Raw genomic sequence first — 12358 nt, forward strand, 5'->3', positions numbered from 1 at the left:
TTCGAGTATTCATTTATTTTCTCTTGTTCTGTACTGCTCACAGTCAGATTACATCCTCAACCTATCCATACTCAAGATTGTAGAGATATAAGATGATCCTCTTGAGTCAGGTCAATGGCCCATCTTGTACGGCAGCCTGTACTCACACTGACCAATCAGATTCCTGTGGGAAATAGAAATACTTTATTGTCACTGTACCACTTGTTTACACTGAGAATAAACCTTCAAGCCATATCCAAAAGCAAATGCACTGTCTCCACCATTGTTTCCTATGGCAGTGAGTTCTATAGATTATCTATGTACTGTGAAATAATTTACCCCCCATTTAATTGGGTTCCCTCCCCCCAAGATCTTGTCTGAATCAGGTCTCCTTGGTGAAATTCAGAGAACTAGATAAGAAAGTGTGAATGATTTCTGCCCTAGTGCTTGCAAAATATGGCAAGAAAGAGCCATGCACAGTTCATAGCATTCAACAAAGCCAGAACTGAAAAGTGATGGATCAGAACACTGTATTCTTAATACAAATACGTACAGTGGTACCTAGGGTTACAGAGGCTTCAGTTTACAGGCTCCACTAACCCAGACATAGTACCTCGGGTCAAGAACTTTGCTTCAGGATTTGAACAGAAATCGTGCGGCAGCATGGTGGCAGCAGGAGGATCCATTAGCTAAAGTGGTACCTAATGTTAAGAAAAGTTTCAGGTTAAGAACGAACCTCCAGAAAGAATTAAGTTCTTAAGCAAAGGTACCACGGTATTATATTTGTGGCAAGTATATTGTTGGACTTTCCATTGACTGTTGGTATCCTTCAGCCAATGTTTGATGAGCAGATAAAATTGATTAGACCTAACCATGATGAATGGAAAATACAAGTAAACCAGAGCTTAATCAGATTGAAAGTGGAATCAAAGAGGACAGAGAGACTTAAGGTTGTATGTGTATTCCCATAACGGACCTCAGCTTTCTAGAATCCAGGCTTAACCTCTAAATTATACTTCCTGTTATACAGCTCTTAAGGGCACAAAGCCACTGCTTTCTCTTAGTTTCTACCATAAACCAGAGCCTACATTGCCAGCTTGTGCTCACTTTTCTGGGAGCAAGGCCCATTAAATCTTAAAACACTTGTTTCTGAGTAGACATCTGTACTGTTATACAGCAAGCTAACTATGCTTGTTAATGAGTGTCTGTAAGATTATGTCCCCCTTGCAGAAGGTCCAGGTATTCAAGTGGAGACAGGAATGGAAGGAAGTAGAACTAATAATAATGTTAATGATAGTAATAATTTTGTTATTTATAGCCCACCCATATGGCTGTGTTCCCCACCCACTTTAACACAAAACGTATTATTTCTTTTCTTGTTATCTGCTTTCAATCCCCCTAGTGCAGGGATGGGAAGCCTATAGCCCTCCAGATATTGCTAGACTACAGCCCCCATCATTGCTGACCATTTTCCATACTGACTGAGGTTGGTGGGTTTTGGAATCCCTCAACATCTGGAGTGCCACACATCCCCAACCCCTGCCCTAGCTGAAGTGAAGCAGAATACATATTTAAAAAATAAAATGCATAAGTTTGCAGATGAAGCCAGAGACATCAGCATCAGTGAATGTATTTGGACACAATTAAACTTCACCAAAAAGCAGGAAAGTCAGACTCAGCAACTTTGTGAATCTTGACCCCCTCACCTGGGTGTGGATGAACTGTGGGGTCTGAGAGATTTCAAGAATCCTCTTTCTCCCTACGGTACCAGCTGACATAGGCTGACAGAATTAGGAGAGGGTTTACATAAGCCACTATAAAAGGAGTCATACAGGAGGGCATGGGGCACCAACTCAACCTCTCCAGAGTCATCAAGTTGGCTTGCATTGACACAAATCCCTTGGAGGTCATGATGGTCACCAACAGTGGAATTTTGTCACTAGTTTCTTTTATTGGCCTGCTCATCTCATATGGATTCATTCTCTAAACCATCTGCTCCCAGGGTCCCTCTGAAGGGACCACCAAGGCTGCCTCCACATGCACCTCTCACCTCATTGTGGTCACCATGTATTTAGGCTCTGTTTGTTTAATTACCTGCCTCCATCAACCCAGTTCATGATCGATAAAGTGTTTTCTGTCTTCCATATCTGTGTCACCCCCTTGCAAAACCCAGCCATTTATGCTTTGAAGAAGAAGGAGGTAAAGACTGCAATCAGAAGCCTTTCAAGAAGGCTTTCTGTGCAGGTTTCCTCTCAGGGCCATCCCCACCATTAGTCAGCATGACGTAGCCACCTCTAGCAGCTGATTTTGCCTGTCTCAGAATGGTCAGTTATTTAATTCACTGTTTCAATGCATTTACATATGGTGGGAAAAGTATATAGGAGAAGTGAATAAGGAGAAATGAATAAGGAGAGGTTTTTCCCTCTCCTGATTGTATAAGGTAATTTTGGGTGCAGGTAGAGCTAATGGGGTACCCAGAATACATCGCTTATTCGGTACTTGGTGGGGCGCTACTTCAACCAATGCTTGAAGACTGGGGTTACACCCAATGGCTTAACCACCAAAAGTTTTGAAGTTTTGCTACAATGAAGGCAAAACCTATGGCCAATTTGTCTACAGGCAAATTCCTCCCCATCTCCAAATATGGCAATTGTTAGAAACCACAACAAGGTCAGCAGGAAGAAGAAAAATGAAGAGGTTAAATGGAATGACACTTAGGAAGAAAAGCTATGTTAGATCATGACCTGAAAAGGAAAATGCATTTTACAAGCACGAAAATTAATTGATCTGAATTGTGAATGGAAGTAAAAAGGGAGGGTGGGAGGTTGTCGCTCTTCACCCAGCCGTGCTGTGAGAGCCTCCTGCAACCACCCTTTTAAACCTCACTGCCAGGCCAGACAAGGCAGCAGCCAATAGCCACAGCCAGCAAGGCATGGCGCTCCAGGAGGCACCACTGAAGGGCCCATTTATGGGGCCTTTTGGGTTGGAAAGACCCATCCCCTTTGATATCCACTGGCCAAGGAGAATTCCCCTCCGAAGGCCAGCAAATTTGTGTGCCTAGGCCATCGGGGAAGGAGGCTCAGAGTGAGGGAACACAACAGTCCCCCCTAGAAAAGTGGTGAGGGGTCATTGCCACATGGGTGATATGGATCGAGGTCCACTCAGTCAAATTTCAAGATGCTGAAAACACCGTACTACATGTTGGAGACCTCATTGTTTACAAGGTCTTCTATTATGAACTTCTAACTTCACCAATACACCACGGGCCCCTAATTATCCACTGAAAGGGAATTTAACACAATAGTTCTGAATATGTGACAAACACATTTTCTTCAGCAATTCCACTGGGGTTCACAAGCATTGAATAAATAACTAAATTCCAGCTTGGTTATCAACAGGGCTATAATTAAATCTGCTGCTGCTCAAAAATCCCTCTGGACTTTCAGGGGCCACTTGCAAAAGTAGCGGAAAGGATACTAACATTATCCAGAATAATTTAAATAGGGTCTGGGATCCACAAGTCTGATCTTACATCCTGCCAGATTGCATCATCTCAGGAAACTTAACTACCATTCAAATGAGACAATTTTTATTTTGGAGAAGCTAATTATAATATTGCCAGAGAAATCATGGGTTCCATGTAGAACAGACAGTTGCCTTTGTATTGAGAATGGTGGTTTTAGTGTTCTTGCTGCTGGAAGTGATTTCTTACAATGTATGTCTGGCACACATAGCGAAATGCATCCTCCATGGTCCACACCACCCACTTCACACATATCATCAGCTAGGAGACTTCCTCATTGGTGGCATTGTTTCCCATGGTGGCTTCCTCGCCTCTCCAGCAACATTCACTGAGGAACCCCCACCAGCGCTGCCTGAAGAGCTTGTGTAAGAACTAAGCCACTCATTTATTATATCCACGGAATGATCAAACCTAGAGTTGCAGCCTCATAATAATGAGTCAGGCAGCAAATGTTTACACTTTTACCTGGGGAAATCCACTTTAGATATGAATAGGACTTATGCTGGGGCAAAAAACTGGAAGGAATCTCGTCTGAATTAAGAGAATACAGGAGAAATTCCATTTCTGGATAGAGAAATGAATATAAATGTATTGAAATATATGCACGTTTGTGTGTCTGGGAGAGGCCTTTTGAACAGCAAATTTGATAGACTTTATCTGAACTATGAGAGTGTGAGTAAGAACAAATTTTTAAAAACCTGCTCTGAAACTGAAGGTTCTGATGCTTTCATTTTCTGAACTTAGACGAAAGTTTGTTTCAGCACTGAAAGGTACTTATTATGAAGTATAAAATTTAGTGAATTCCAGCGACCATCACTGACTCATGAAAATGAAGTCACTGAAGAGAGAGACCAGAGAGACCAGAGACTTTGTAAGTGTCAGAAAAAGACCTCAGACATGTAAGGGAAGACGTCCCATGAGCCCCACATTCGCAACCCCTGCTCTAGATACTATAAACCTTAAACAATTAGAAATTTGGGACAGAAGTAACAACATGAATTCCAATAGGGACAAATGCACAAATCTAAGATGAGGAACACTTAGATTGTCAGTAGTTCATGTGGAAAGGTTCAAGGGATCTACATCAACAGAAGTATAGTGTCCTGATCAAAGAAAGCAATAGTACTGCTCTAATCTGCCTTGGTCACCTGGAGTCCTGTATCCAGTTCTGGATACCTATTAGCAAGCTGAAACATATGCAGAGGAGGGCAACAAAGATGGTCTGGAAACCAAGCCTTATGAAGAATGGATGAGGGGGTTTAGTATGTTTATCTAAGATGAGACGGAGGGGAGGAATGATAGCCATTTTCAAATATCCCAAGGGCTGTCACCAGGATGATGGAACACACTTGATTTCTCTTGCTCCTAATTAGGGTATTCAAGTTACAAGAAAGGAAATTTCAACTAAACATCAGGAAGAACTTTCTACTGATAAGATCTATTCAACAGTAGAATGCGCAGAGTGTAAACCCCCCTGAACTCAGTATGATTAACTATTGTGTAAAAGGAAAGATCTGTTGAAGTTTCTGCTGATACAGTTTGCAACTCTCATTCTAGGGTGGTGCCTAAGGGTTACCAGCACATCGTGGCCTTGGCATTTGCAGTCAAGCAGATCAACGAAGACCCTCACATCCTACCCAATATCACCTTGGGCTTCCACTTATATGACAGCTATATCAGTGCAAGGAGCACATATTTTGCCACACTGCTGCTTTTATCCCTGGTGAAGAAATTTGTCCCTAACTATATATGTGATGTCGAAAATAATCTGACTGGGGTCATTGGGGGACTGGATTCTAAAATCTCCTTTTATGTGGCCACTGTTTTGGATATCTATAAGATTCCACAGGTAGGACACCTATGTACAATACCTCTATTAGATTGCATAGAGGAAGAGGCAGGTTCCTCGGCATCAGTTCTGGGTGAAGATGAAATTGGAAGGAGAACCATGTACACCACCTTGAGTTCCTTTGAAAATAAAGGTGGTACATAATTGTAATATAAGCAAACAAACAAACAGACAGACAAACCTGAATAAAGGGAAAGTTTGCAATACCTGAAAAAATATGTAACTTTCCCCTGTCTTACACACACACACATTTAGATCACTTATAGTATATACCAAAGGCCAATGATGGGAGAGTGGGCTTCTCTCTCACCAACATTTTAACATATTGCATCATTTCCTGCTGAATTAGGAGGGTATCTGAAATGAGTTGCTGATGGAAAGGGGGAATTGCTTACAGGATAAAATCAATAAGATTTTAGGTGCCAATGGAAAAATTAGTGCAGGAGGGCATGTCAAATAAGCTGCTGGGGAAGTGGGGAAAATGCTTAGAGCTACAAAAACCTTACAGGTAGGAGCCTATTCTATTCCTCTTTAGCACACCCGACATTATGAAAGACACAGAGAGGTTATGGGAAATTGCAGATAGAATCCAGTTCTGCAGGAGGACAATGATAGTAGTTAGCAGCTGATTCACAAGTGAAATAAATGCTCATAAATAAAGTCTGAGAAGAATCAGGACAGTTTTGCTGTGTGATGCGGCATGTGCATCATGAAGAAGAAAGACGAAGCTGCAGAGAAGAAATGTGCATCTAACCCAAGTTGCAATTCTGACAAAGCCAGATAATGTCCAGGAAATCTGCTGTTTGGGGCATGGTATGTTCCCCCATTCAGTTTTATCCATTGTACAAGACCCTGCCAAATTTTGCAATGACATAAAAAAGTTTGTTTTTAAGTGAAGTAGACACAATGCCCTGCTCCAGACAGCAATGTGTTAAAAAGCTTCATAAAAATAACAAAAAAACCAGACACAGTTCCCTTTCCAGTCATCAAATCAAAGGTTGAAAAATGAGAAAAGGGAGATGATCCCAGTTTTCAGCTCATCTGCATGTGTGTCTTTTGTAAAACTGAGAGAGAGGCAAACAAACCCTGAAACATTAGCAAAGGGCATATTTGACTAACATAATTTATATAAATACTGCAAAAGGAATCTACTTTGTCTCTTCTCTTCTTCCATTTACTTTTTAGCTCATTTATGGCTCTGCTCCGGTGATGAATGATAAAAGCCCAGGGCTTCCCTTCTACCAGATGGCAGCCTCAGAAGCCCTTCAGTATGAGGGAATTCTCTCTTTGCTTCTGCATTTCAGGTGGACGTGGATTGGAGTCGCTGCAATGGACAATGAGAATGGAGAAAGATTTCTGCAAACCATCTCTCCAATATTTACCAAGAGTGGTGTCTGCTTTGCATTCCTGGAAAAAGTCCCCACTTTAAGTTTTATTTCTGAAATAGATGGCATGCTACAACAGGGGGCAAGTATAAATCATAAAATTTTTAGCAGCACAGTTAATGTAATAGTTGTCTATGGAGAATCTTATTCCATGGCAACTATGAGATTTCTTCCATACCTATCAGAACATGATGACATGACATACAATATAAAAAGTAAAGTATGGATAATAACAGCCCAGGTTGAGTTCACTTCATTTGTCTATCAAAGGGATTGGGATTCAGGAGTATTCAATGGTGCTATATCCTTTGAAATTCACTTCAGAAACCCACCAGGATTTCATCAGTATGTTGTGCACAGAAACCCTTCCAGCACAGATGGGGACGGTTTTATCAGGGACTTCTGGCAAGAGGCTTTTGGATGTGTATTCCCAGATATCACTTCAGACAAGGTGGAGGGGAATATTTGCACTGGAGAAGAGAAGCTGGAGAACCTTCCTGGATCATTTTTTGAAATGAGCATGACAGGCCACAGTTACAGTATCCACAATGCTGTATATGCCATGGCCCATGCTTTACATGTCATGTCCACATCCGGACTCAGGCACAGAGGAATGGCATACAGAGGGAGAGGGAAGAATCCGAATCCACAGTTTTGGCAGGTAATAGGCTAAACATCCTCAACTTGAAGAGGCCTGTTATTCTCCCACAAGGTATGGGTTTCCAAAGTGTTGTCATCTTGCTCATTCATCTCAGAAATGAAACAGCGCTTTTATGAAAGAAGTTGCAGACCACTGATATGTTACTGCATTCACAGGTATGAAGCGTCAGTAATGGTCGAGAGAGATGTTCAGCATTCTCTCTATCCCATATACACAAAATCCTCCCTCAGAGCAAGTGGTTGCACACCACTGTGGCGTCTCCAGAGATGAAGAGGGACAGAGGAAAAGAGGTGTGGGGAGGGTAGATAAAGAAAGGTTGTAAAAAAGGGGAGAGGGAGAGAGAGGGATGTGGAAGAGAGAAAATTGATGGTCTCTCCATGCTTGGACCTGAATCCACTAACACTTGACTGAATCACCCCCACCAATTGCTGTAGGTTTTTCCTACAGGAAGAGGGGGAAAAATGCTCCACCCTGCCTTTTCCAAACAATTGCCCTTTCTCTTTTCTATCTAGCTCCATCACTTTCTGAGAAGTATCTCATTTAATAATACGGCCGGAGATGTGGTCTTCATCAACCGGAATGGAGAGGTGGTATCTAGCTTAGATATTGTCAATTGGATTATATTCTCCAACCAAAGTTTGCACAGAGTGAGCGTTGGGAGGATAGATCCGCAAACTTCTCGAGACCAATCATTCATCCTTGATGAAGATGCCATAACATGGCACAGTTGGTTTAATCAGGTAGGACCACATTATTAGATAATTCCAAAGAAATTCAATATTACCTAAGCAATGATCATACACCTGCATGTCTACTCACTGTCTTTGAAACTGCATGTTCCTGTGTAGAACATAACCAATGCATACAGAGAGCCAGTGTGGTGTAGTGGTTAAGAGTGGTAGACTCGTAATCTGGTGAACTGGGTTTGCATCCCCGCTCTTTCACATAAAGTTGCTGGGTGACCTTGGGCTAGTCACACTTCTCTGAAGTCTCTCAGCCTCACTCACCTCACAGAGTGCTTGTTGTGTGGGAGGAAGGGAAAGGAGATTGTTAGCCGCTTTGTGACTCCTTAGGGTAGTGATAAAATGGGATATCAAATTAAAACTCCCCCTCCTCCTCTTCTTCTTCTTCATCCAAGTAGATTAAGAGCCAAAAGCTTACTGCTAGAAGTCACTAACGGAATAAAGGCAAATATTTTATTTTATTATATTTATAAATATGTTATATTATATTATTAATATTTTATAAATATTTCTTAACAATTATAAAATACTGAAGAAAAGAGGATAGATAAGCCCAAAGATTTCACCTTTCTGGCTAACAGGTGGGGAACAATACCTACACATACAAGAACAATAGAGGGGTATCAAATTACAGTGGTGCCTCGCAAGACGAAATTAATCCGTTCCGCGAGTCTCTTCATCTTGCGGTTTTTTCGTCTTGTGAAGCATGGCTATTAGCAGCTTAGCAGCTATTAGCGGTTTAGCAGCTTAGCGGCTATTAACGGCTTAGCGGCTTTAAGAAAAAGGAAACAAACTCGCAAGAACTCGAAAGACGTTTTGTCTTGCGAAGCAAGACCATAGGGAAATTCATCTTGCGGAACGACTCAAAAAACGGAAAACTCTTCCGTCTTGCGCGTTTTTCGTCTTGCGAGGCATTTGTCTTGCGAGGTACCACTGTACTTCAAACATTTCTACTACTAAAAAAAGAAAAAAGCCATTCTACATATTGCTGAAATGCTGACTCAGTTTAGTAACATAGAGAGGGGCCCAGGAACATGAAGATTTCCAAACTCATTGTTCTCTTGCTGATCCTTCTGCACTTTCATTTACGGAATAGACTCGGCCTCTTTCTCTCTGTACTGAGAGATGTCTTCCAGGAGCCAGCAAGAAAGTGAAGGAGGGACAGCCACCTTGCTGCTACGATTGCATCCCATGTGCAGAGGGGAAGATTGCAAACCAGTATGGTAGGGAAAATAAATAGATTAAATAGATCCAGACTCAAAAGTAATAATTGAAAGGTGTTGTAAGGACAGTTGAGTTTACTTTTCAAAATAGTGTGTGCGTGCGTGCGTGATCCTGCCTCTTTGTGATCATTGCCTTCAAGATAGTCTAAATATGCCAATCAAATGGAAATGACCATGCACTGAGAGTAGTTGGATGGTATGTGGTTCAAAATATTTCTTCTTCTTCTTCTTCTTCTTCTTCTTCTTCTTCTTCTTCTTCTTCTTCTTCTTCTTCTTCTATCACTCATAGCCGAGTAAGATTGTCTTCCCTAAACACGGTTTTAACAATGAGTCTGTAAGTGACTGTGGAGGCCAATTCTGGATCCACACGTCCTTCCACAGTGGGGACATTGGTTTCCTGATGAGAGTTTACCATGATGTGATTTGCCAAGCATGCTTCTTTGCACATTTCTACCTTGCGTCCTGAGCATATCTAGAGGGGGCCTTGCCACTCCTTCTGATTTACACAGGCTGCACCCAGGCTAGTGTGAATAAACATTCAGATGGCAACGGCCCTGGCTGTGGCACTTACAGGACCACATAGCCCTGAACCAATTAAATTCAAGAATACTGTAGTAATGAAATACAATGGACCTTGGGTTAAGAACTTAATTCGTTTTTGACGTCCGTTCTTAACCTGAAACTGTTCTTAACCTGAGGTACCACCTTAGCCTCCCGCTGCTGCTGTGCTGCCGGTGCTGTGCGATTTCTGTTCTCATCCTGAAGCAAAGTTCTTAACCTCAGCTACTACTTCTGGGTTAGCGGAGTCTGTAACCTGAAGCATCTATAACCTGAAGTACTACTGTACAGAGAACCATATAAGGTTTTGACATACTGAGCAAGCTAAGACTGTGCTCAGACTATTCTCGGTAACTAGAGTGAAATACAGTGGTACCTCGGGTTAAGTACTTAATTCGTTCCGGAGGTCAGTTCTTAACCTGAAGCAAACCTTTAGCTAATAGGGCCTCCTGCTGCTGCCACGCCACAGGAACATTTTTGTTCTCATCCTGAAGCAAAGTTCTTAACCTGAAGCACTATTTCTGGGTTAGCGGTGTCTGTAACCTGAAGTGTATGTAACCTGAAGCGTATGTAACCCAAGGTACCACTGGACAATACTAAAGTGAAATCTAATCCTGCAATAAAAGTTCAGCAGAGCACGAGAAAGCTCAATTGTTTAAACTGTAATTTGGACCAATCATAAGGAGACAACAAAGTTCCTTAAGAGTTCCTTAAGAGAAATAGGGTGAGGGAAACAAAGCATTTCAATTGGATAGGAAATTTAAACTTAATGGAATGTTTGGAATTTGTGCCAAATGTATAAAACTGTTTGAAACTCTTTGTATGACATTTAGCTGTTTTAGGGAGTTATTCCCAGCTGAACCTTCTGTGCAGAAAGAAAAACTTTGGACTACTTTTCCCCTCACGGTCTCATGTGGGTCCTCCCACTGCCACTGCGCCGCCGCGTGATTTCTGTTCTCATCCTGAATCAAAGTTCTTAACGCGAGGCATTATTTCTGGGTTAGCGGAGTCTGTGACCTGAAGTGTATGTAACCTGAAGCGTATGTAACCCGAGGTACCACTGTACTTTTCCCCGCACGGTCTCATGTGGTTTAGTGGCATATCCATGGCATAGAGAAAGCTTAGATTACAACAATACTACATTGCATAGCATAAAACAGTACTCAACATGTCCTTTGATTTAAACAGAGCTCTTTTCTTCTCAGACAGAAAGTAAACATTTCACCAAATTGAAATGTAAGACCTAATATATTTGTTTCCCCCCAGATATGAATGACTGTAATAAATGCCCAGACAAAGACTATCCAAGCAAATACCGTGATGCCTGTCTACCCAAGGATATCAGCTTCTTGTCTTATGAAGAACCTTTGGGCATCAGTTTAGCCTCATTCTCTCTTTTCCTTTCCTTGATCACAGCTCTGGTACTAGGTACATTTATGAAACACCACGGAACACCCATTGTCATTGCAAACAACCGAAACCTCACCTACACTCTCCTCATCTCTCTCCTGCTCTGCTTCCTTTGTGCATTGCTCTTCATTGGCCGACCTGAGAAGGTGACATGCCTCCTCCGACAAACAGCTTTTGGCATCATCTTCTCAACTGCTGTTTCATGCATCCTGTCAAAAACCTTCATGGTGGTTTTGGCCTTCATGGCTACAAAACCAGAATCCAGGATGAGGAAATGGGTGGGCAAAGGACTAGGCCACTCCATTCTCCTTTCCTGTTCCATTGTTCAAGCAGGCATATGCACTGTGTGGCTGGCAACCTCTCCCCCATACCCAGATGTGGACATGCACTCAATGACAGAAGAAATTATACTAGAATGTAATGAAGGGTCTGTGGCCATGTTTTACTGTGTCCTCATCTACATGAGCTGCCTGGCCACTGTAAGTTTTGCTGTGGCTTTCCTCGCCAGGAAGTTACCGGACAGTTTCAACGAAGCCAAGTTTATCACTTTCAGCATGTTGGTCTTCTGCAGTGTTTGGCTGTCCTTTATTCCTTCCTACCTGAGCACCAAGGGAAAATACATGGTAGCTGTGGAGATCTTCTCCATCTTAGCCTCTGGTGGTGGGTTGCTGGGTTGCATCTTCTTCCCCAAATGTTACATAATCATTCTGAGGCCTGAGCTGAACAATAGGGAACAGCTAATAAGGAAGAAAAATTAAAGAAATAATAAACCTGCCCTTTGCTGTCTTTCGTGCTTTTCTCTGTAAACAGTAGAATATTTGAAAATATAAGTTCAGCTGCTGCCTTTTATATATATATATTTAAAATAATATTTATTAAAAGTTTCAGAATTACAGGAAAGAAAAAAAAAAGGTTCCAGCCCAAAATTATCTCCATCTCCCTTCATCAAACCAGCCCATTCCCCACAGTCCCACTCCCCACAGTCATCAATGTAATCCAAAAAATATTTAAGAGCATATTTCAAAGT

General features: G+C 41.9%; 1 protein-coding gene across 1 annotated transcript; it reads left to right on the plus strand.

The window, feature by feature from the left end:
* The first annotated feature begins 6542 nt into the window (after window positions 1-6542).
* LOC308572052 (vomeronasal type-2 receptor 26-like) lies at window positions 6543-12122 on the plus strand. Its single transcript, XM_081167871.1, has 4 exons — window positions 6543-7397; window positions 7910-8137; window positions 9237-9363; window positions 11188-12122. The coding sequence occupies exons 1-4, from the start codon at window positions 6561-6563 to the stop codon at window positions 12087-12089; spliced, it is 2094 nt and encodes a 697-aa protein (XP_081023997.1). The 5' UTR covers window positions 6543-6560; the 3' UTR covers window positions 12090-12122.
* The last annotated feature ends 236 nt before the right edge of the window (window positions 12123-12358 follow it).

Source organism: Podarcis bocagei (genome assembly GCF_964188305.1).
Source record: "Podarcis bocagei genome assembly, chromosome: 13".
Taxonomy (NCBI): domain Eukaryota; kingdom Metazoa; phylum Chordata; class Lepidosauria; order Squamata; family Lacertidae; genus Podarcis; species Podarcis bocagei.